This window comes from Topomyia yanbarensis, chromosome 3, assembly GCF_030247195.1.
Source record: "Topomyia yanbarensis strain Yona2022 chromosome 3, ASM3024719v1, whole genome shotgun sequence".
Classification (NCBI taxonomy): Eukaryota; Metazoa; Arthropoda; class Insecta; order Diptera; family Culicidae; genus Topomyia; species Topomyia yanbarensis.
Window position 1 is genome coordinate 95,601,550 of NC_080672.1, and position 23,664 is coordinate 95,625,213.

Consider the following 23,664-nt stretch of genomic DNA (forward strand, 5'->3'; position numbering starts at 1 on the left):
TTCGCACTCACAGAATGCTGATCAATGCAGAGAGCATCCTACTCCTAAATTTATTACACTTGACTGGACTCCTTCCAGTTGGCGGGACTTTCAAACTCTGGATACATCTCACCCAGAATGATATCGAACAAGCAGTACATCAAATGTTTGTTAAGCGCCGGTGACTGTAGTATATCTGCTACAATGCCTAAACCGGGTCGTAGTTCATCCAACCGCTTGCGAGCCTCCTGCTGACGTCGAAGTAATTCGGCCGGTGTTGGTTCAGGTAATTTTTTCACAAAAATGATCTCACTAAGCAGATTGATAAGGACGGCCAGCCGCGACTGCCTCAACCCGGACCGCAGCAGTCGTGCAATTCCGGTGTGGATAAGGGTATCAACGGTAGTGCGCGAAACGCAGCAAAAAGCAAGCGCCAATCGAACAATCAGAAACGGAGCGTTGAGAATTTTCACCACTACCGAAGAGAGGAAGAAAAATATGCAATAAACGTAAATAAAACAACTAATCAAAAGCAAACTTACGAATGTAGATGAAGCACTGTGATGGACCGCGGACACTGTGCGATAGAAGGGTGGTTGTGTGAGTATTCTTCGAACCTTTTTTCACCTCAAACAAATCGCCAAAAACAACACTCTGACCGGGTATTTTGTATTTCTTTTTCACTTTATCCTTGATCTGAATGACATCTTCTCCAATATCGGGACTGTGAAATGGAACAAAAATTGTCATGAGAATAAACTAAACAAACATACGCGAAATCAATCAACTCCACCTCTGTTCGATTGATTGCATAAATGTTAACATAAAAGCATCCAAACTCTGGCCCTTCTCTTTACGCAGCTTCTGGGTGACTGAACTGTAAATATTGTTGCTGGGTATTGCTTGCGCGTCATTCAGAGCGTCCCAAACGGTGGGCGCTTCGGTGGCTTCAATAGGAGCTCCGTCAACTGCACCTCTAATCGCTTCCTTGAATTTAGAGCTTAACTTGGTTCCAGCACCGCCCGAATTGTCGGATGATCTAGTTTAAAGAAAGAATTGAGATGATACAATAACTCGAATCAGCGTTTTCAACTTACTTCTTATCCGAACTCTCCCTGATTTCACGATTCCCGTAAATTAGTTCAAAATATTCGGAAGTTCTACTGAAGTGTTTGCGCCACTTTTCCTCCAGCTTCTCCTTTACCCGCTCGTGTGCTTCTGACAGTGTAGAAGCAGTAAACTGTTCCTTATCGTTTTTCACCATATTCTGATAGGTCTGCAGCAGTTTCTCCGATTGTTGGTGAAGCGAGGACAGCTTGGTAGGATCCGTTGTGATGTGGGGGTCCTCCAGATCTTTGTTTAAGATATCTAAAAATAATGAGCGAATGATAAAATCGGTGCACAGATAGGTTACAAACTAAATCGATAGTGCTTGTGAATGGGGCTTTTCGGCGAGCTCAAGATGGAAAAATAAATATGAAACAAGCTAATAAGGGTCCTCAGAAACAGTAGGTATTTCGACTTAGAATAAATAGGTAACATTTTGATATAATTCTCTCAAAGGAGAAAATAGGATTACAAACCATTTTATGCATGAAGGGTACAAACAAATGAAAGGCCTTATGTGACAGTTTACCGCATTCAAACTATTTTGAGGTATTGTTCGATAGTGCTGCGGGGCTGTAGGGTCTGGTCAACAGATTTCCGATCGGATGACGGGGAAACCGATTTTTTTTATCCGTTAGTTATGTGCACTGTTTCAAGTGCGCTGGGATTGGGCATAATTTCGGCCAAGTACAAATAATACCTCACTTGCACTTAATCGACACTTTACGAGGTCACTATTTATTAATAAAACAAACTAAATTAATAACAAATTAAGGTTTTCCGCATTCGACGCAGGTTTATTATTTGGATGCCAGATTTATTCTGCTGGTGGTTAAGCTTTGTAGCGAAGCCAATTTTTTCAGCGCAACCCAGCCGTTGCTAGCAAAAGCTCCACGGGTAGCAATGTAAATTACGCTACTGAGCACAAGGGAATGAACATGACCGGAGTTTCAGTAGATCACAAATCAGTCATCCCTGCTTTCTTCGTCCGATGAGATTGCAGCTGATAAGATGCAGATTTTATCTACTGGTCTTTCGACCTTTTCATTCGCTGTCCATAGAGAAACCACTGTTGCGAGTGACACCATCAGGGTCTGGATGTGTTCCAACGATTCGGGCCATTCTCTAGCGTGTATATAGTAGGTTATCGTCTTGTATCACCACCAAACTACCTTCCTTTACGCCAACAGGAGGTCTCCACCATTTGGTTCTTCCTTGTAGTTGGACCAGAATTTCGGTCCTCCACCGTTTCCAAAAGTCTTCGAATCTCCGTTATCCTGCCTCCCACAGGTTTAACATGCCTATCGATGTTTGTGTATAGTCCACCTATGGTACAGCTTACATGGGAGTTCCGATCAAGAAATGTCCTGGAGTCAGGGGTTGCAAATCGTGGGATCATTAGAAAATTGGGTTAGGGGCCGCGAATTCAAACAATACTCCACTTGGGCTAATAGTATTACCATATCGTCGCAGATTCTCCTAACAATTCCAGCAAGTGCGTTTTCGCCAATCGCACTGCAGTCGGAATGAAGTGCCATTCCATTCCATCGTCTGCAGACTCTTTGGTGACCGTATCATGATGTTCCTTGCTTTTCAAGTTCTGTAGAAGCTCTTTCATCTGGTTTCTTGCTCCCAAAAAGTTGGTGCCATTGTCGGACGATTCAGCACATTTGCCCCTTCGTGATATGAGTCTCCGCAATGCCTGGATGAAACATGCTGTCGACAAGTCAATGACCAACTCCAGATGTGTCGGCTTGGTAGAGAAACAGACGAAAACGGCCACATACGCCTTCATTGTTGTTCGTCGGTATCCTGGTTGCACATATTTCGGCCCAAAATCATCGACGCATGCTGTCCCTCTTCGTTATCCGTAGGGTGCTCAAAAACTGAAGCCAGTAAGCCATTCGTCCTACCATAGCTGTATAGGAATTCCGAATATTTACCAATCGATTGAGTTGATGTTCTCGGTAGTTGCCACGAGTACGACACGTTTTCTCTCTTCTTTAACACCCTCCGATGACCAAACCTCTTGGCTGGGGATTTCGATAATAATAATCCTTTGTAATGAGTCTTCCGTCCTGACATAAGCCATCATGGTGTCTGTTGGTGGAATCGTATCCATTCATCGCTAACATTGGTAGATAGTGGTGAGTCCCTGGATAACTGCCCCTTTTTTCCATCCATCCAGCCATTGGCCAAAGGAGCTGCATGAAAATTTTGGCGCGAGTTATAACTGCTCCGATGAGCCCGGAGAGGATTGAATAGGGTAGCGATTAATGTTAGAGTCTTCCTTTTGGTCAGCTGGACATTCGAAACACATTGGGTTATCTGGAATTTGAAACGAAAGACATCCGTATGAGGCATTCAAACTAATCCCATTGTCTTTCCCATGGGGATAGTATTCAAACTGATTCCATCTGTTACATGAATCGAAAGCTTCCTTTCAGAAAGCCGTTCTAATACTGTTTACGCAATTGGATGCAAACTTTTGTGATCTGTTGGTTCCGGTAATAGCATCATCCCTATAAAAATCCTCCTGAATAGTAACCGAAGCCAACGGAACACCGAGCCACCTTATCTTTAGCCAGTTGTAACCAAAAGTGCTCCTTGCAAGAAACAGTGCGTGTTAAGTACCATCAGTAATCATCGAAGGCTCATACGTCGACAACAGACCTTTTTTTTCAATTTATTTGGTAAGGCACGTATGCGTTAGCTTAAAGGTACCATTTTTCATTGTTTTACATTTTGAATTTCTTAAAACTAGGGGGTTACACATTTCAATATTATTTTGTTTTACCTAATGAAACTAAAAAAAACTTTACAGCTAACTTATACATATAAAAGAGGGTATAATATAATATTCGTAAGATTTGGGGGACGGGTCATTTTGTGTGTTCTTTTTATAGTAATTCACTTTATGATTTTTAGAAGGGAGATTGTAGGAGAAACTAATTATCAACTAAGCGGAACATTTTACAAGCTTATTAACTAGAAATAACTAGAGAGAGTGGTTCAAGATTAGGGGAAATAATTAGGGCTATTTTAAAGTAGTGGTACTGTTGTGCATTTCTTAACGAGATTAAATATTGATCAACTAAAACTAGAAGATAGGGGGCACATAAGTTTTGGGAAGATATTCAAGGGGAGAAGGGGGTGAAGTCATACATCTGTGTATCAGAGACATGGGAGGGAGGGTGGACAAGGCTGAACGGGGGGGGGGGATATAAACTTTCAGTTTCCGGCATCAGGAATCAACGGCCAGGATTACAGATTCGAACGGATGCATCAAGTATTGGGACGCCGGGTGGTTTTCCTCGAGCCGGCAGGGGTTCCTCCAGACGATTTCGTAGTACGGCTCAGATACGGATCGGAAACACACCGCGTTGCGCGTGTGATGTTGTACTGTAGATCTCGTGTTGTTGGTTCATTCGACAGATGTTTTGTCTCGTCTTGGAGTCGTATCAAACCATCGTTGGGGTACGGTAGGCGGAAGAGGGCACTTCTGGGAATGATAAGAGAAAAGATAGGGGCATTTAAATTTGGATATTGATGGTTTTGAGGAACGTGTATATAAGGGACATGTAGAGAATATCGCGGCTTGCTAGTACATCTCGGACCGGGACATTCGGTGATCTTCCTCGGGCCCGAAGGGAATCGAATAGTTGAGATCTGGCAGAACAGTACTCGGCGCATGCCCAGACTACATGTTCGATTTCGTGATAACCGTTGCCACAAGCGCAGATACCGCTATCCACGAGCCCAATACGCCGGAGATGTGCGTCCAGCGTGTAGTGATTGGACATGAGCCGAGACATCACGCGAATGAAATCCCGACCCACATCCATCCCCCTGAACCAATCGACGAAACACCTTAGGGATTATCGAATGTAGCCATCTTCCCAGTTCACCATTGCTCCATGAAGTTTGCCAACTTTCGAGGGTTCTCTGATGAGTAATACTGAAAAATTCGCTGAAGCTAATTGGTCTTTCATATATGTCACCTTGTAAAGCGCCCGCCTTAGCTAAAGAGTCCGCTTCTTCATTACCTGGAATGGAGCAATGCGAGGGAACCCAAACTAAGGTAATCTTGTACGATCTTACAGACAAAGCACGCAGGCGCTCCCAGATTTTCCCCAGAAAATATGGAATGTGCTTTCTAGGTTTCATTGAACGGAGAGCCTCGATTGAGCTGAGGCTATCCGAGACAATAAAGTAATGATCGATGGGCAAAGTATCAATGATCCCAAGGGTATACTGAATAGCAGCAAGACGTAAACTGAAGCAGGATCATTGAGTTTGAATGAGGCGGTGAGGTTTTGATTGAATATACCGAAGCCAGTGGAGCCGTCGAGGCTTGATCCGTCGGTGTAAAACATCTTGGGATCACTTGCGGACGTATGTGATCCGGGATTCCACGAATCTCGTCTTTCATGGATGTTTCGAAGAATACAGTTGAATCAGAAGCATGAAAGAGATTAACACGGTTGGGATAGTATGAAGAAGGATTGATATTTTGTGCCATGTAATCGAAGTACAAGGACATAAATCGGGTTTGAGAATTGAGCTCGACAAGCCTTTCGAAATTTGCAATTACGTATTCAAGATATCGCATCGGATGAGCAATCGATATGAGAGGTCCCAAAATCGATTTTTCAGCTGAAGGACGCCCGCCATCACTTCTAAACTCATCGTATGTGTCGAGTGCATGCAACCCAAAGCAATACGCAAACAACAATATTGGATTCGCTCTAGTTTGATGAAATGTATGTTCGCAGCGGAGCGGAAACAGAAACTCCCGTACTCCATCACCGACAATATTGTTGTTTGGTACAGCCTGATCAGGTCTCCTGGGTGGGCACCCCACCATGTTCCGGTTATTGTACGGAGAAAGTTGATCCTTTGCTGGCACTTCTGTTTCAGATACCTAATGTGACATCTCCAGGTTCCTTTAGAGTCGAACCAGACCCCGAGATATTTGAAAGTTGAAACCTGAGCAATAGTTTGACCCATTAATTGAAGCTGTAGTTGCGCTGGTTCACGCTTCCTTGAAAATACGACTAGCTCAGTTTTCTCCGTGGAGAACTCGATACCTAGCTGGAGGGCCCAAGCAGACAAATTGTCCAAGGTATCTTGCAATGGTCCTTGCAGATCGACTGCTTTGGGACCTGTAATAGAGACCACACCGTCATCTGCAAGCTGCCTTAGCGTGCAGGAATTGACAAGACATTCGTCAATGTCATTCACGTAAAAGTTATAGAGAAGGGGGCTTAGACATGAGCCCTGGGGAAGACCCATGTAGCTAATTCGTGATGTCGATAAATCACCATGCGAAAAATGCATATGTTTTTCAGACAGCAAGTTTAGCAAAAAGTTGTTTAGAGTCGGTGAAAGACCATGCTGGTGCAGCTTCTCAGAAAGAATTGTGATAGAAACTGAATCAAAAGCCCCCTTTATATCTAGGAAAACTGATGCCATCTGCTCTTTGCTAGCATAAGCCATTTGAATTTCTGTTGAGAGCAACGCAAGACAATCGTTCGTCCCTTTGCCTTTGCGGAAACCAAATTGTGTATCTGACAGTAAGCCATTTGCTTCAACCCAATTATCGAGGCGAAACAAGATCATTTTCTCGAACAACTTTCGGATACAGGACAGCATCGCAATCGGTCGATACGAGTTGTGGTCGGAGGCTGGTTTTCCTGGTTTTTGAATAGCGATGACCTTCACTTGCCTCCAGTCATGAGGGACAATATTACTCTCAAGAAACTTATTAAATAAATTCAACAAGCGTCTCTTGGCAGAGTCTGGCAGATTCTTTAATAAGTTAAATTTGATTCTGTCTGGCCCTGGGGCTTTATTGTTACATGATAAGAGAGAAAGTGAGAACTCCACCATCGAAAACGGTGTTTCGTTCGCGTTATTGTGAGGGGACGCGGCGCGGTAGATCTTCTGTGCCGGGGCGGAATCCGGACAAACCTTCTTGGCAAAATCGAATATCCAACGGTTTGAATATTCCACGCTCTCATTAGTACTGTTTCGGTTTCGTAAGCGCCGGGCCGTACTCCAAAGAGTGCTCATCGATGTTTCTCTCGTTAGTCCGTCGACGAACCGGCGCCAGTAGCGTTTTTTGACTTTTATCAAGCTCTTCATGCGCGTTTCCGCCATCGCGTACTGTCGGTAGCTAGCTGGCAGCCCGTCGTCTCGGAAGGTCTTATACGCAGCGGCCTTCTCCGCGTACACGTCTGAGCACTCTTTGTCCCACCATGGATTGGGAGGACGCCCGCGTGAGTTCGCGTCTGGTACGCGTTTAGTCTGAGCTTGAATCGCGGTATCGAGAATCAAGCCAGCCAGGAACCCGTACTCTTCCTCCGGAGGAAGCTCTTGAGTGCACTCGATTTTGTCGGATATCGCGGACGCGTAGCTCTTCCAATCAATATTTCGTGTGAGGTCATACGAAACATTGATTGTATTCGGTGGCCCTGAACCGTTAGCAATATTAATTACGATTGGCAGATGGTCGCTGCCGTGGGGATCAGAGACTACCTTCCACATGCAATCTAACCGCAGCGATGTCGAGCAGAGGGACAGATCTAAGGCGCTCGGACGCGCTGGAGGGGCAGGAATCCGTGTCATTTCACCCGTATTCAAAATAGTCATATTGAAGTTGTCGCAAAGCTCATGGAGTAGGGTAGATCGATTATCGTCATGAAGGCAACCCCATGCCGTGCCGTGGGAGTTGAAGTCACCTAAAACTAGCCTCGGTGCGGGGAGGAGTTCCGCAATATCGCAAAGCCGTCGGTGGCTAACTGAGGCTCTAGGGGGGATGTAGGTGGAAGCAATGCAAAGGTCTTTGCCTTTAATTCTGATTTGGCAAGCGACAACTTCAATGCCTGGTGTCGAGGGGAGGCCGATCCGATTGAAAGAATAGCACTTTTTGATCCCCAAAAGTACTCCTCCGTAAGAGTCTTCTCGATCCAAGCGAATAATATTAAAATCGTGGAAGTGTAGGGTTATTTCTGAAGTGAGCCATGTCTCGCATAGGGCAAATGCATCGCATTTCAAATTATTTAGTAAGATTTTAAACGAATCGATTTTCGGGATAATACTTCTGCAATTCCACTGTAGAACAGTGATTAAATCCTTGACCTCGTTCGATGAATTAGCCATCGAAGGATACAATCGCTGAAAGAAGGGGCCATTTCGCAGTGAACTGCATCAAAAATGTTTTTACTGCGGGGAGAAAGCTTATCAAGATACTTTTAAGGGGGTCAGAAATGTTTAACGCTGTAAGAATACGGTCCACAATGTCAGAGAAATTTATTAAGCCAGCACTGTTTTCTTTCTCTGGCTGAGATATGGGAACACTTGGGGTATTTGATGTTCCTGGAAGTGCTGGGAACTCCTTTTCTGAGCTCAGGTTACTGAGACCGGGAGCGACTTGCTTCGGTTTTACAACAGTACTTCCTTGAGTAGTTATTTTAGGGGGACCATGAAGAGACACCTTCTGGCCTTTACGACGAAGCTTGGAAGAGGAAATGTTCTTCCTTTTTCTACTACTTCTAGGCACAGCAGAAGATGTTCCCTCCTGGGGTTCATCACAGTCGTCTTCGTCAGTAGACAAGTTGGTAAAGATGTTCGTAGAGACAGGTGGCGTAGCTATCTTAAGCATTTCTGCAAAAGATCGCTTAGAGCGTCCCTGAAGGGAACGCTTAAGATTTTCCTCGCGCTGTTTGTACGCGGGACATGAAGGGAGATCATGTGGGTTTCCCGCACAGTAGAGACACTTTTCGACATCTCTACCACAGGAATCATCAGCATGATTCCCACCGCATTTCCCACAGCGGGCTTTATTGCCACAATGGGAGGCTGTGTGTCCCAATTGTTTGCAATTAGTACAGTTCATGACCCGCGGCACAAATAGGCGAACAGGTAGACGAACCTTGTCAAAAAGGAGGTAATTGGGCAGGGCAGAGCCGGCGAAGGTCACCCGATAAGAGTCTGAGTAGACGTATATTTTCTTGCCGTCAGCTGCGACTGATGCTGAATGCAAACGTTTGCATTCCAGTATCTTCACTGGCTTAAGCATGGGGTCTTTGAAACAGCCAGTCCCATATTTTAGCAGGTCCTCGCAATTCAGACTCGAATCGGAAACGACCCCACTGACTTCAACCCTGCTAGCTGGAATATACACCCTGTACTCCCTCGTAAAGGGCTCGTAGCCAGCAATATCGTTTGCCTGAGTTGAACTGTTAACCACCACCCGAAGCTTATCAGGGCGAATTTTCGATATTTCTGTCACGGCCGAATACCGATCCGTCAGAACTCGAGAAATCTGCAACAGATTCAAACACTTTTTTTCTTTGGTCCGAAAGAAGATCACAAATGGCCCAGTGGCCGAGCTCGGATATACCTTGAGCCGAGGAGCCGATTTTATTTCGACGTCCATCTCACCTTGAGATGAACCGCCGTCAGGGGAAGTCATTTTTGCACGGGCCTATTGCCCAGTGCACGTTATTAAGACAACCAAGAAGGGGAAACGAAAACTAATACTTAGCTTGTGTAGGTAACGGTATCCAGACGGCTTACTAGAAGAACACTGCTTCACTTCACTGACCGGCTAACGGTACTCGAAACAGAAACACAAAAGAAGGGAAAAAATACTGAAACCTCAACTAGGCGCAGAGTGTGCAAATAACCTTGAACGCGGATTAACACTATTTGTCGCTATAGAGTGTACGGACCGATGACAAAAGACTTCTATCTCGACTGAGTGCTCGATAACGAATGACAACAGACCATTGATTGAAGTACGTCATAGAATAGATTCAAGGTGTCCGTCTTGAAGGCAAATATCCACCTTCCGAATTTTTTCACTATGCCGGCAACTTTCATTACTGGCGGGTACGACAGCGCCAAATATTCGAACAAAGATCCTCTTAAAAGCCGGAGGCAGTTTTAACCAGGACTCAAATGGTGTGGGAAAAAACTCTTGCATAAACAATACATACTGCTCTCGCAGTCCTGCATCCAGATGTAATCGCCTTTCTAACTGCAAGAAACGTCTTTCTGAAATCACTCTAGACTCGCCCAACTTGCTACCAATTCGTCATCTTTGGGAAGACACTGTATACTCACTAGGGTGTCCCAAAATGACATCATGTTAAAAAAGTCATAGGGCTCACTTCTTAAATGAAAGGTTAGGGTATTAGGAGCACTTTCTTCTTCGGAGTGAATTTGCTAAAATGTTTCCTACTGGTGGCGAATTTTGATTTTTTGAAAAATGGGCCGATTTTGGGTAAAATTTCAAATTCGTGCCTCTTGAAGTGCTCCTGAACGACCTTAGATTTTTTTCAGCATTATTTTTATTTTCTGAATGTCTTAAATGAAGAAGTTTGGTTAGTTGGTTTGTACAAATTTTGAATTATAAGAGCGACAGAGCCATTAAAACTTAGTAAAAAGTGTTATTTTTTTAAGTAGTTTTTCTTCAAAACTGGGTATCTACGAAATTTGCTGAAGAAAGTGTTTAGATACGGCTAATGGGGTATGAGTTATTTAAGTTTTTGTTAGATATCCTTTGACATTTTTAGCAATTCATCAAAAATAACCCAAGCAACCAGAAGTTCGGATAATACTTAAAAAGCACCCTTTAAAGTTCACATAAAGTTCTTAGCGAACTTTCAAGCTGCTTAAGCTTTAATGGAACTTGAAAGCTGCTTAAGCAGCTATTAGTAAACAAAACGTATCGCAAAATTACTTAAAACGGGAAGCTTCTGCAGCTTCCTTATACGCACTTTTGGTTGCTTGGGAATGCTGTTCCAAAAAATAAATCAGTTCAAATGTGCTTTGACCACACATTGTTTTTCGGAAAATAGAACGAACATGATGAAAAATGACGTTTTTTTGTACGTCTTTAGTATCTCGTCCTGGCATACTTAATGAACATCTGATGATTTTTTGTGACTTAAATTATAAAAATAATGATAACTTTGCTAATGACGCCAAGTCTCTAATTATTTTTTGAAGAGTTAATTCTCCATAATTACTTCTAGGAGGCATCTTCAAAAAAAAATTATTGTGTGAGAAGATGCGCTGTATTCTGTTGTAAAACTTTTTCGAGGATATTTGCCCCAAATTCGACTATTTCGGAATTATGTGATCTGTGACAGTAAATATCAGTTTCTTCTGCATTTTTCTCCACTTTAATGTTCCTAACATGGAAATAAGACCTTATATATAAAATGTAATACGCCAATCAATTCAGCCTTCAAATATAAGCCATAACTTGCCATTAACTCGACATATTTGTTTAATTTTAGTGATTTTCAAACCTGCCAGGTGGCTATTAGTATACAAAATAATTTAAAAAAAAAATCGTCATATGCTCAAATAAACCGATTCTAATGTGCCAGAGACAAGCGAAAACGCCATTTTTCATCATTTTCCTTCTATTTTCCGAAAAAGAATATGCGGACTGAGCACACTTCAGTTGTTTTAATTCGTAGAACAGAGTTATTTTTGATGAATATCATAAAATGTCAAAAGGTTATTCAACAAAAACTTAAATAACTCATACCCCATTAGCCGTAGCTATACACTTTCTTCAGCAAAATTACGCCCCTGTATTCGGCTCAACTATATAAAATGTTTTCTTCACTTTTAAAATTTCGTAGATACCCAGTTTTGAAGAAAAACTACTGAAAAACATTAAAAATTTCACTTTTTACTAAGTTTTAATGGTTCTGCCGCTCTTATATCTCAAAATTTGTACAAACTAACTAACGAAACTTCTCCATTAAGACATTCAGAAAATAAAAAAAATGCTGAAAAAAATCTAAGGTCGTTCAGGAGCACTTCAACAGGCACGAATTTGAAATTTTACCCGAAATTGGCCCATTTTTCAAAAAATCAAAATTCGCCACCAGTAGGGAACATTTTAACAAATTCACTCCGAAGAAAAAAGTGCTCCTAATACCCTAACCTTTCATTTAAGAAGTGAGCCCGATGACTTTTTTAACATGATGTTCTTTTTGGGACACCCTAATACTCACCTGTTTGATATTTGCATGAAATAATCCTCGCATCTTGTCTCTTCCGAAGAGTAGTTATTTCCCAAGATAAAAACCTCCCATTCCCAGAACTTCCCCAGCATATCGTCTAATCTACACGTAAAAGCAACGTCACACAGAACAGATATGGTAGGTCCCTTCACTGAATATCGTGCTGCAACCACTCATCCAAAGACTGAGTTGATCAATGATGGTAAGTTCTGGTACAATCGTATGCGTAGGTCGCTCGAAAAGAATTTGATAAATGATTCTGCTCCTAGCACTAAATCGACGCTTTTATCCTGCAGAATATTTGGATCAGCTAACTCTATCCCGCTTGCTATATTCCATTTACTGCGTCTATCGATGTTTTACACATTTCGTCGCTGTTGTGCTATCTTATGACAAACGCCATTTTAGGGTAAACTGAGTTAGATATGCCACATTACTAGTCTAAAAAATCTCTACAAACTGGCGTTTACAGAATTTCGACATTGTGATTGGTCACTGAGATATAGCGAGAAACGTGCTGAGAAATATTTAATTTTTTGCTTCAAATGACTGTGTCTGGGGATTGGCTCAAATTATCTTGATGTATAAGATGTTTTTATATGTAAAACTATCTGAGAAACACAATGGCATAATCATTTTCAAAACAAAAATGCACGAACTGTTAGAAAAATGCAATTTAAGTTTTAAACTGAAAATATAGCATATTTGGCAACACTGTAACCAAAAATAACAATTTTTTCTAGATTCCCTGACTCATTTCCTTCAAAATGCATCTCACCAATTATTTATAGATCAAATGAAGCTAAAGATATGAATAAAAGTTAATATTTGATGATTTTTTTCTATGGAAAATTTTCCATGCACGATTATGACACGCCATACCAATTTTGTCATCAATACACACCTATGACACGTATGAGTGCGACTTTTGTTTACATTTATAGTAAAAACTCACAACATAGTCAACCGATCTTCCCAATAGTTGAGAGGTTAATACAGAATAGATAGAAGCATCAATTGTCTTCTTTGAATTATTTATACCATTTATAAGTTTCAAGATATTCAATCTCAAACTTTAAAAATCGTTTTTCTCGAAATGTGCAAAATGGCGCTTGTCATAAGATAGCACAACAGCGACGATTTAGGCTATTTTGGGTAACACCAACAAGTCCATAGGCTGTTTGAATTTCGTAACCCGGGAGTGTTAGATCCCAATAGCATCGACCATACTGCTCTCCTTCTTGATTGTCAAAAGCTTTTTGCTGCGTTTCCTGATCAGATTCCACTCAGCTGCGCTATCCTGCAATGCCCTTGCACGAACCTTGTGACCTTAATCGTCTTCCAAAACAACGATCGTTGTGAGCAGTGAAACACCCGTCGATGAAGTGCTAGTAGTGTAGCAGGATACAGCAGTGGTAGTCGCTATTGAATCGGTTGACTCTTTACATGTAACAGCTGGATTCGCTTGTTGTTTGACTTGCCTTCGATCAATTTCCACTTAAATCAAACGAGTGTACTGTGTTTCAGCTTGCATAGCCGACAATCGAACTTACGCGATGTCCTTGAAGAAAACAATTCCAGCATAATGAGTTACTTCGTAAGAGAGCATTCTTTTCTGAAACCGGCATTTTGTTGGACGATTGGCATTGGTATAGCGGGTAGCTGCCCGAACAAACCACACACTTTCAAGACGTCGATGGTTGCTGAATCGTAGCTTTGAAGGTTTTCACCATGTTTGCCTTCTTTGGATATATCCATCTTTTGTTTAACAGCTGGGTATGGATTCCAAAATTCGAATTCGTCGCTGTATAAAATCGGTGTTGGTTTCCTTGGTAGAAGAAAATTCCTCCCAACTCCTCCTAGTAGTATTGCCGAATCGCGAACACAACAGGTGTAACTGTAGTCGGTTTATTGCAGAATGACTTCGTCTAAGGTCTTCGCGATCCTCTCGAAGGTATCCAACAATGAATCAGCTGCACATTCTCTTTGGGTTACATGTAACTCAAACAATGCTTTGTATTGCTTTGTAAACAATTCCCATTTTTTGTTCTGTTCTTTTGCGACTGCCCCTGTTTGCTCTACATGTTGCAAATTGCCCGAATCCAATGTAGTTGGAAGCGAGTTTGTTTGTCCATATGTGTCGTTCCAACCGGGTAATAGATTATGAATGTAGCTGAGGATCCGTTTTCGGACAGGTATGTCATACCTCGTAAGACGTTAAAAGATGCCTTCCGAAGTATCACTTTCTTCGAAGAAACAGTACTGCATAATGGCAGAGAATATGTTCCGAACTCTCGGGCTCATAGTTACAGAATCGACAAATGCCATTTTAACCTTTGCCATTTTTTTCAATTGATGCTTGGCAGGACAATGTCCTGTAAATAGGCTTGGGATTATACGAAAGTCTTTTCGTGTTAGATCCATTAGTTTTTTGGTTCTCGTTGTATCTGGACGTATGAATTTCTTAGCTTGTCGAGCGCCTACCACGTTACGCCAGTCGTTTAGTAGTTGGACTCTTGCCCAAGCTGAAAGTTCTAGTTTGATGACACAGGCAGATATGCCTAGAACTGGTTCGGGTCCAACAAACATGTTTGATGAACTAAGCCTGGTTCGTCGACCACTTCGTTACCACCGATTCCTTGGTGGCCTGATAGCCAAAATATCATAACGCCTGTGATAGAGAGGCTAGCTTCTAAACCTTAATTAGTTTAGTTTGAGTGGCCTTTTGTTTAACTTTGGGCCACCATACATTGGAGGAATAAGTTAATCGTGGTCTGGTGATGGTCATGTAGAACCAGTAAGCCAACCTCGGTTTGAGACCCCAAGTTTTCCCGAAGAATGTACTGCACGCCCACAGTGCTTTAGTTGCTTTACTAACGGCGTAGGTAAGGTGCGAGTTCAAATTCACTTTTTAGTCTAGGATAACAGCTAGGTGTTTCGCTTCTTCTACATAGTTAACTGTAATTCCACTAGGAGCTGGGGGAACCAACAAGTTGTTTTTTTAAATGGAAACTGGCGAAGTAATTTAATCTGATCGCTTAGTACAGATTCATGTTTTCCTCTTCACAATTAGGATAATGTCATCTGCAATGCAGATTCTGCATGTCCAACCATCTCGAAACCCATTTCAGTCAGATCATTGAGAAGATCGTCCACCACTAGAGCACACCTCCCTGGAGACAACCTCTATTGGCTGTTATAGTTGCTTTCGTGTCTACCAACGTTTCTGTGATCTCTAGACTCTTGAGCATTGCAGGAATCCAGTCCCCTATCGACTTTTCCACTCTCCTTTTTGCCAGGGCATTTGAGAATTGATATGTAGGACGTATTATCAAAAACACCCTCGACATCAAGAAAATCGCAAATTGATATTTCCTTGAAATCGAGGGTTTTCTCAATAAGTGACACTAAGGTATGTAGGCTAGGGGCAGATCACTCTAGAAATGTATAACAAATTTGCATCAAATTAGAAAAAATGCATTTAATTTCTATTGTTGCATCAACTTTGCACTCCCTCGCAGAAAAGTTTGTTTAACAAACGTCCTACGGTGATTCACTTTGTTCGACGTTTTGTTGAATGTAGGGCTAATTTTTTGTAGGGTTTTGACGTCTTACACGCAACGCAAAATACATTATGAATTTCTATTTTGATGAAAAGAAATGCATTTAATTTAGCTGATTTTTAAAAATGTATCACAAGTGATCTGCCCCTAGTATGTAGGGCTGTTTCCGTAGATTTGCCCTTTTGATATGCAAACTGGTACTTGTTTAGCGTAACACTCGATAAGTGCTCCGCTCGAATATTCTGGTTCAGAAGTTTTTCCATCAGTTTCAAAAGTGTTAATGTCAAACTGATGGGTATATAGGCCATATGTAGTGTCAAGACTTATTACCTGTTTTGGGCTTATAGATACTGGATTTCAGGATGATTAGTAGATCCGGAGAAATTATGCCTAGCGATTTTTGAAGAAATATTGGAAGAATGTTATCAGGGCCGGGGGATTTGCAGGGTTCGAAGATGTTCGAAGTATCTGTGATGCGTGACAAGTTATATTAGGACAGAGTCCATCACAATTGTGACCTGTTGAACTCTCGTCTTTTGCAACCGACCCACGAACGTGGGTGTTCATTAGAACATTCAAAGATTCACCATTGTCAATTGGGTAAGAAAATTCGCCTTTTACTTTATAAACCGATAGAGCTCACCATTGTAAATATTACAATATATACAGAAAAAAAATGTTGGTAAAAATAAGAGTTTTTCACTCTTAGCAAAAAACAACCAACGCATACTCTTAGTTTGAAAATAAAACTTTTGTTTTGAGTACTATTCTTCATTGGCTTAAAAGGAAAACTTTTACTTTGATTTGATTTTTTCTGTGTGTATGTTCAACGTTTAAAACTTAAGAATGATTTTTAATTGATTTTCTAAAAAATGAAAACACGTCCTCGTTCGACACTATCGGTCTTTTTGACAGTGAATTTAACCATATGGGATAGACATTAATCCCAGCAAAAGGATAGGGATCAAGGTAGTTCAATGGAAGGCGTGGTCGTAAACATTGGATTTCAGAAAATATTTTTTATTTTGCGCACAAAAAAATGAAAAATGGTTCGATTGCGTATCTTTAACGTCAGCTGCATTTTAAAACATTAAAAACAGTATATGGCTTAATGACCCAATTGTCTTTTTTTACTTGTCCTAAGTCGTTTGTGTGATCGTTTGAAGACTTTTTGAAGGAAAACTGTTTCCGATATTTTCACAAAACTCGCGCAGTTTTTTAGCCTTGCTCACCTTAGCGTTACATTTGGTAAGAGCGGTCCTGTGGTTTGACCAGTTACCAGTAATCTTCGCTTCATTGAACAGGCGCCCAGCTTCCTTCCTGAATGTTACTAGATTTTCGTTCCACCAAGGAACGCCACGACATACACACCTCATTACAAGAGAAACTATCATTATAGACGACTATGATCCTCTTTTATAGGTCGTTTGCCATATTATTCAGATCTGCTGGAGATTGGATCTTACTCTTCGTTTTTTTTTCGACTGTTCCAGGCATGAGCAGAATACAAACCAATTTGTTTTCCTTGTTTCCCTATATTTTTGCACTGTGAGTTTCTTGGCTTCTATGGCGAACATTATGTGCCTTTGATCCGACAGACTAGTTCGTCAGAAACTTGCCAACTCTTTATCTTTCCCGTTATTTGAGCGCTGCATAACGTGAGTTCGCTTCTAACTGCGTTCACAAATGTAGATTCAACTCCCTTGTTACATACATTGACATCATTTCACGAAAGGTATTCTTGTAGATACTCATCTCTAATATTTATATCCCTGCTACCCCACATTGTGTGGTGTGCCATGGCATCACATCCAATGATAAAGGGCTTGTTTATGCTTCTACAGTACAGTCGTGATTCGCTGGTTGGGCCACACCTCTGTCCAACTAACGAATTTGATTCGTTAGTTGGACCGACTGACAGATATCAAAAACTCTCCAAAGGAGACGCTAGTAGTGTAATTGCATCTGGTGCTCTATTCTCACACTAGAGGAAATTTTCCTCTAGTCACCTAGTGACTAGAGGAAAATTTCCTTCTAGTCTCCAAGTGACGTGACTATGAGAATAGGGCCCCTGTTCACATCTCTAATAATTGTCAGATTGATTGTCAAAGTAAATTTGACATAAGATTTTGCTTTTTAGTTGGACAATGGTCCAACTAGCGGAGGTCCAACTAAAAAGCGGTCCAGTTAAAAAGCGTCCAACCAGCGAATCACGACTGGACTTCATGAGGGCATCGATTTCAGAAGGATGTGCTGTACCCGCATCATCAGGGAAGTCGGCCGATGCGATCACAATCTCCTGCTTGCCCCTAGCCGTCGGTGCTTCCACTGTTATTGCAATGATGTCTAGTTGAATGAATTCTGTAATTGCAGAGAATTTTATTGCTCTGTTGATCAAAACTGCAGCTCTTAGGTCGTATCCCAAGTAACAATTGAAGTTTTATAGTACGCTACAAGTGCAATCTAAGTTTTATGAGTGGCTATAAAACTACCATAAAACCTCAATTGTTACTGGGGATACTAAGTTATGAGCGGAGAAATTTGAGCCAAAGATGCTGTGCTTATTTGCCCACGGCTTGTGTAGAAGAGCGATGTCTAGGCGCACTTTGGTGAACCTCCGTGCAAAGACGATTGTTGCACCTATTGCATGTTGTGGGTTCTCTTGAATGCAGCGACTGCTGCTCATTTTTTCGGTGTCTCTTTGCCATCGATTGTTGGCGCCAATGCTTCGTCCCATTTATTATGGCTGTGTGCTGTTCGAAGTTCCAGTGGACTTTTTTGCCTCAGTATTTGCTTCGCACCTTCGCCTACAAAGGGATTTCGGTCCTCTCCTTGTATTTCAGTTCGTGAACCGCATACGGTAGGATGATTTTAGTAATAGCTCGTGAGACGGGCTGCCGCCGATGTGCTCGTTACCGTTTGCTGTAGGCTTTCTATGATCAGAAGTCCGTCGTGAGGTGTTCCATATTGGGCCACCCACAGAGGCTTTTACAGTTCATGCTCGAATGATCTAATCTGTTGATGATACTAGTCCTCGCGTTTTGGTTAATATATGATTGCTAAGATGCAAACTTTAACAGAAAACATTATTATTTCGAAAACAAATTCATCTCAAAAAAAGCGAAATAAATATGAGAAAATAAGAAAAAAAATGCACAATAGCTTAACACATAATTATAATAAACCCTTTTTTGTTTCGAGGACAACAAAATGACAATTTTCAACAAAACTTTCTTCAGTGATATTTTCACATTTCAGACAAATATCTCTTATTTTATCCCTATTGTGAGATCCTTGAGGAATGTTTCCTTGAAAAATTCGTATAATTCGTCCTTCAATTTCATGTTGTTCCGATCCCAGTTCAGCTATTATCTTGGTGCTGGATAAATGACTACATCCAACAATTTCAGTCCACCGTCGACGCACGCCTCGAAAGCATTGATCGTTAGTGGCAAACGTTCCATCACCACTTTGTGGTCTGACCAGAGAGCGGAGTGAAACATTGGCCTTTTGTTGTTGTTTCGTTCGTCACTTTGAAGTATTCGAAGAAACCAGCTAGTTTTGCCAGTATGTCGGTCGCGATATATTCGAACCCTCTTGCAATCCTCGAATATGGGAGAAATGAGAGTGCCTAAAAACGGTAATCAAAAATAACTAGTAATTTAATTTAATAATTAATTTTACTAACTTGTAGGTGTTTTACGGCCATATAAACATCAATATCATTGGAATACAGCATTTGCAACCCTCAGAAATTCATAAAAGCAACCTGCATCCGGAAAAATGTCCTTCATCACATTGATGACTGCTTTTCTCAAAATCAGCGATGATGAAGATTGGATGAAGCTCAGACTGTGCTTTCTGGCACACTTCCAACAGTGCCTCAAATGCGTAGGCATAGGGTGATGAGTCTACTTTCGCCATGTTCCTATTTTCACCTTATCCATTTGTAGCCGTCGGTTAGAGCAGTGTCTGCAATCTTTGTTCTACGCATTGAGTGAAATGGTAACGCAACAATAGGGGCACTCGATTCGAGTTTTCGTTGCACTCAAACACGAGAATTTCACCGTATTCAGCGCATTTGTGTTTTCATCACAGTTCTTAACAACGAAGCAAAGCTGTTGATGCCAATTTGTACGCATTTCATTGATTGTAGGCCGAATAATTAATAAATTAGTAAGGCACCCTCCTTAGTATGGTGAAAATAGGTACTTTACTATATATTGTTTGCGTCTTATTGTTCAGCAGCATGAATACCAATGGCACAAGTTCTTCGTATATGAACCAAAACATGAGGACCAGTGCCATGTTCTTTATTGTACTATCTTTTAGGGTATTTTTCCTTCTTTTTAACATGCGCTGTTCTTTTAAATTCAAACTAATTTAGTTTAATTAAATCAAAAAGAATTCAAGTTATGATATGCACCATCTCATCAAGAACACCATGTGTTAGTAACCTTTGCGATTTGATCTTGTTCTTCGGCCTTTAGTGATTCAGCCTTGCGGGATCCGGCCTTTTGTGGTTTTCTGTTGATTTCGACTTCGTCTCGTCAAAATCCTACACTAACCAGGGCTTGCGCCGGATGAGACGAAGTCAAAAACGCAAATACCATAACTAATTTAGACCGCTGTGAATTCCCCTACCTGATTTGCTCAGCTACCTAATCTAGACATGAACCATCCTGAAGATACAACTGACGCGCCACCTACTCGTGAAGAACATAAACAAGCAGGGTGATATACACTAAATTAAAAACAATTCGTAATGGAAACGCCACCTACTTCTGAAAAGAAGCACTAAAGCGGAATTCCCCTACCAGTTATATTTCGAAAAATATTGTTCGGGACTTTTGTAGTATACGACCATACCAAATTATCAAAAATCGATTCCCTGGCATCTCAGCTTCATTCTGTCCAATTTTCAGCTTCGAGTCATGGGGAGGAGCTAAGATATTCAATAATCAATACGAAATCAATCACCGCGGAATTCCCCTACCAGTTTTATTTCGAAAAATATTGTTCGAGACTACAACATACGACCATACCAAATTATCAAAAATCGATTCCCTAGCATCTCAGCTTCATTCTGTCCAATTTTCAGCTTCGAGTCATGGGGAGGAGCGAAGATATTCAGTAATAAATACGAAATCAATCACCACGGAATTCCCCTAGCAGTTATATTTCGAAAAATATTGTTCGAGACTACAAAATACGAATCGATTTTTGATAATTTGGTATGGTCGTATTTTGTAGTCCCGAACAATATTTTTCGAAATATAACTGCTAGGGGAATTCCGTGGTGATTGATTTCGTATTGATTACTGAATATCTTCGCTCCTCCCCATGACTCGAAGCTGAAAATTGGACAGAATGAAACTGAGATGCCAGGGAATCGATTTTTGATAATTTGGTATGGTCGTATACTACAAAAGTCCCGAACAATATTTTTCGAAATATAACTGGTAGGGGAATTCCGCTTTAGTGCTTCTTTTCAGAAGTAGGTGGCGTTTCCATTACGAATTCTTTTTAATTTAGTGTATATCACCCTGCTTGTTTATGTTCTTCACGGGTAGGTGGCGCGTCAGTTGTATCTTCAGGATGGTTCATGTCTAGATTAGGTAGCTGAGCAAATCAGGTAGGGGAATTCACAGCGGTCTAATTTAGTAATTGGTTTTGTGCCCTTTACGCGAAAACGCGCTTTTACCAAATTTTCTCAAAAGTCGAGGAAAATTGGTTTTCACTTAAATTTTTCTCCTTAGCTAGGAATATAGGATAGTATTAAATAATCAGCATTTTCATATTGTAAAAATGTTAACAGAAAATTACTTATGGTTTTTGACTATGCACTACACTACTTATATTCGAAAGTCAGTCCCATGTTCTATGCGATTCTTTATCTACATGGGACTGACTTGCGAACATAGGGAGTACATCGGTGCTACACCCATTAAAGCTTTGGGAGTGCAATCAGTCTATCTCCTTTTTTGCACACTACTCCGGTGTGCAAAAACGAAAATGCCAATAGATCAACTGAAGTGAAATAGCATGTTGCTATCAAGCATGACTTACCAACATCCAGATAGAACCGCAACCATTCGACCGACCCTTCCTTGATAAGAAATTGCATAAAATAGTACAGCTTGCTCTGGTCCTTTAGGATGTTCTCTTCCTCGACAACTGTCTCCAATCCACACTCTAATTTTACACGACTCCTTTCAACGAAATCATGCAAAATTTCCACTTTTTCGCATCTTTTTCCTATCGCGTGAGCTTCCTTTAACCTCTTATCAGTAGCAGCAATAATCAATAGATTGATAAGATTCGGGTCCGAAATAACATCCAACAAGGGAAGCAGCACCCAAAACGTTAGCAATTCCTTAATCAAGTTGAAGAATATTTTACAATTGGCGTTCTCCTGAGTGAACAACCTAGGAATCATCACTTTAGCGACACCTCGCAAGTAGTTCAGTTCCGCTCGCCGGTTCAGAACCGCTGGATGAATAGGATACTCGTCGATCAGGAATGTTTTTGCCAACCGATCCATCGGCACGTGATCGACCAGTAGCATTTTGGCAATGATTTCGTAATGAATGAAAAACGTCGGTAGCAACCGAGTACTAATTACAGTCGGAGCATCTAGTTCCATTGCTCTGATTAACAACCGGCACAGAGCATCCCGCAGGTTGCTTTTGATGTTGAGAATAAACTCCTCATCGGGAGCTATCTGCGAGTACCAATTGCATATGAAACTGTCCAAAATGTGAGTGAAAAATTTATCCACCGCGTCATCTAGCGGCCGATCAATTAGAAGCCCCTTCCACGGTTCATGAACCAACGCGTTGCGGTTGTGACGTGGACATTTTTCCTGTCCACAAACATCACACTGCAAAGCTGTACGGGGGTCCTGTTGAGATCAAAACAATTCAAATTAAGAAAATTACAACGAAACAAAGTTAGAACCTCACATAATCTTTGTAGCCGAAAAAATCCTTCACCTTCTGTAGGTACCGCCCTACAGTTTCTTTGTGATTAAGTGTAAATACTGCCGCAGCACAACCATTGATGAAAAACAGCAGAATAGTGAGACCTAGTATGGAGCTGATAGCAGAAAAATCGATAATTCGAAAAGGTTTTTCTTCAAGTCGGAAATGAAAGAGTCTCACCTAACATAAAATCCAGTAACGACGGAAAGAGCGAGAACCACTAGAGCCACTATTCTGGCTACGTCGTCCCGATAGAATTTAAAAAGCACTTCCTTGATGTGATACAGGAGCATAATGATTGCAGTTGCAGGGACGCAGACGGATTGGTTCCTAGAACTAAGTACTGTTTTCCAGCACAGGGAATTCAAGTAAATACTGATTTTACGATAAACTGTTGTGCTATTGAGTTTGCTTCCTTGGTGCAACTTTACTATATTTTACAGTACATCCATTCATGTACAACTAAAGAGGACTGTTAATGAGTAGGAGTGCAGTTTATTTTTGTTTATATCGCTGCATTCGTAATCCACTGTTCCATTTTCCGAATTTTCCCGTTGTTTGGGTCTGTTACAGAGATGCCAGATTTAATGACATGGCTGTAAGTTCGCAGCTTTTTAAATTCAAATTACAAACAACGAGAGCTGAACAAGCCTTTATTACGAGGGAAAAAGAACTGGACAAGCGATTATCCAGTATAATTATTTGTTGGTGGTGATGTCAACTGTCAATTCTGTTAAATTGCAGTAGCGCACTTATGATGGTGATATCCCAATTGCCTTTGAATAGTCCGTAACACAACACATTTTTAAGGCACAAGATCAACGTCTGATCTTTACAATTTAACTGTTCTTTATCCCAAGCTAATTTTTCCCTCGACCTTAGCAATACAAATTTAACCCTTAAAGGCTCAAACCAATTTAAACCAAATTTTTCTCAAAGCTTTAATACGTTACTATGATAATTTTGTGATGGTTTTCG

At 41.2% G+C, this 23,664-nt stretch overlaps 1 protein-coding gene across 1 annotated transcript; it reads right to left on the minus strand.

Moving 5' to 3' along the window:
• On the minus strand, window positions 1-23,217 carry LOC131690511 (sorting nexin-14-like). Its single transcript, XM_058976352.1, has 7 exons — window positions 22,867-23,217; window positions 22,669-22,801; window positions 21,773-22,607; window positions 1,077-1,347; window positions 773-1,018; window positions 522-703; window positions 1-454 (listed from the first exon to the last, which is right to left on the minus strand). Exons 1-7 carry the CDS (start codon window positions 22,977-22,979, stop codon window positions 54-56), a joined length of 2,181 nt encoding a protein of 726 aa, XP_058832335.1. The 5' UTR covers window positions 22,980-23,217; the 3' UTR covers window positions 1-53.
• Between the last annotated feature and the right edge of the window lie 447 nt (window positions 23,218-23,664).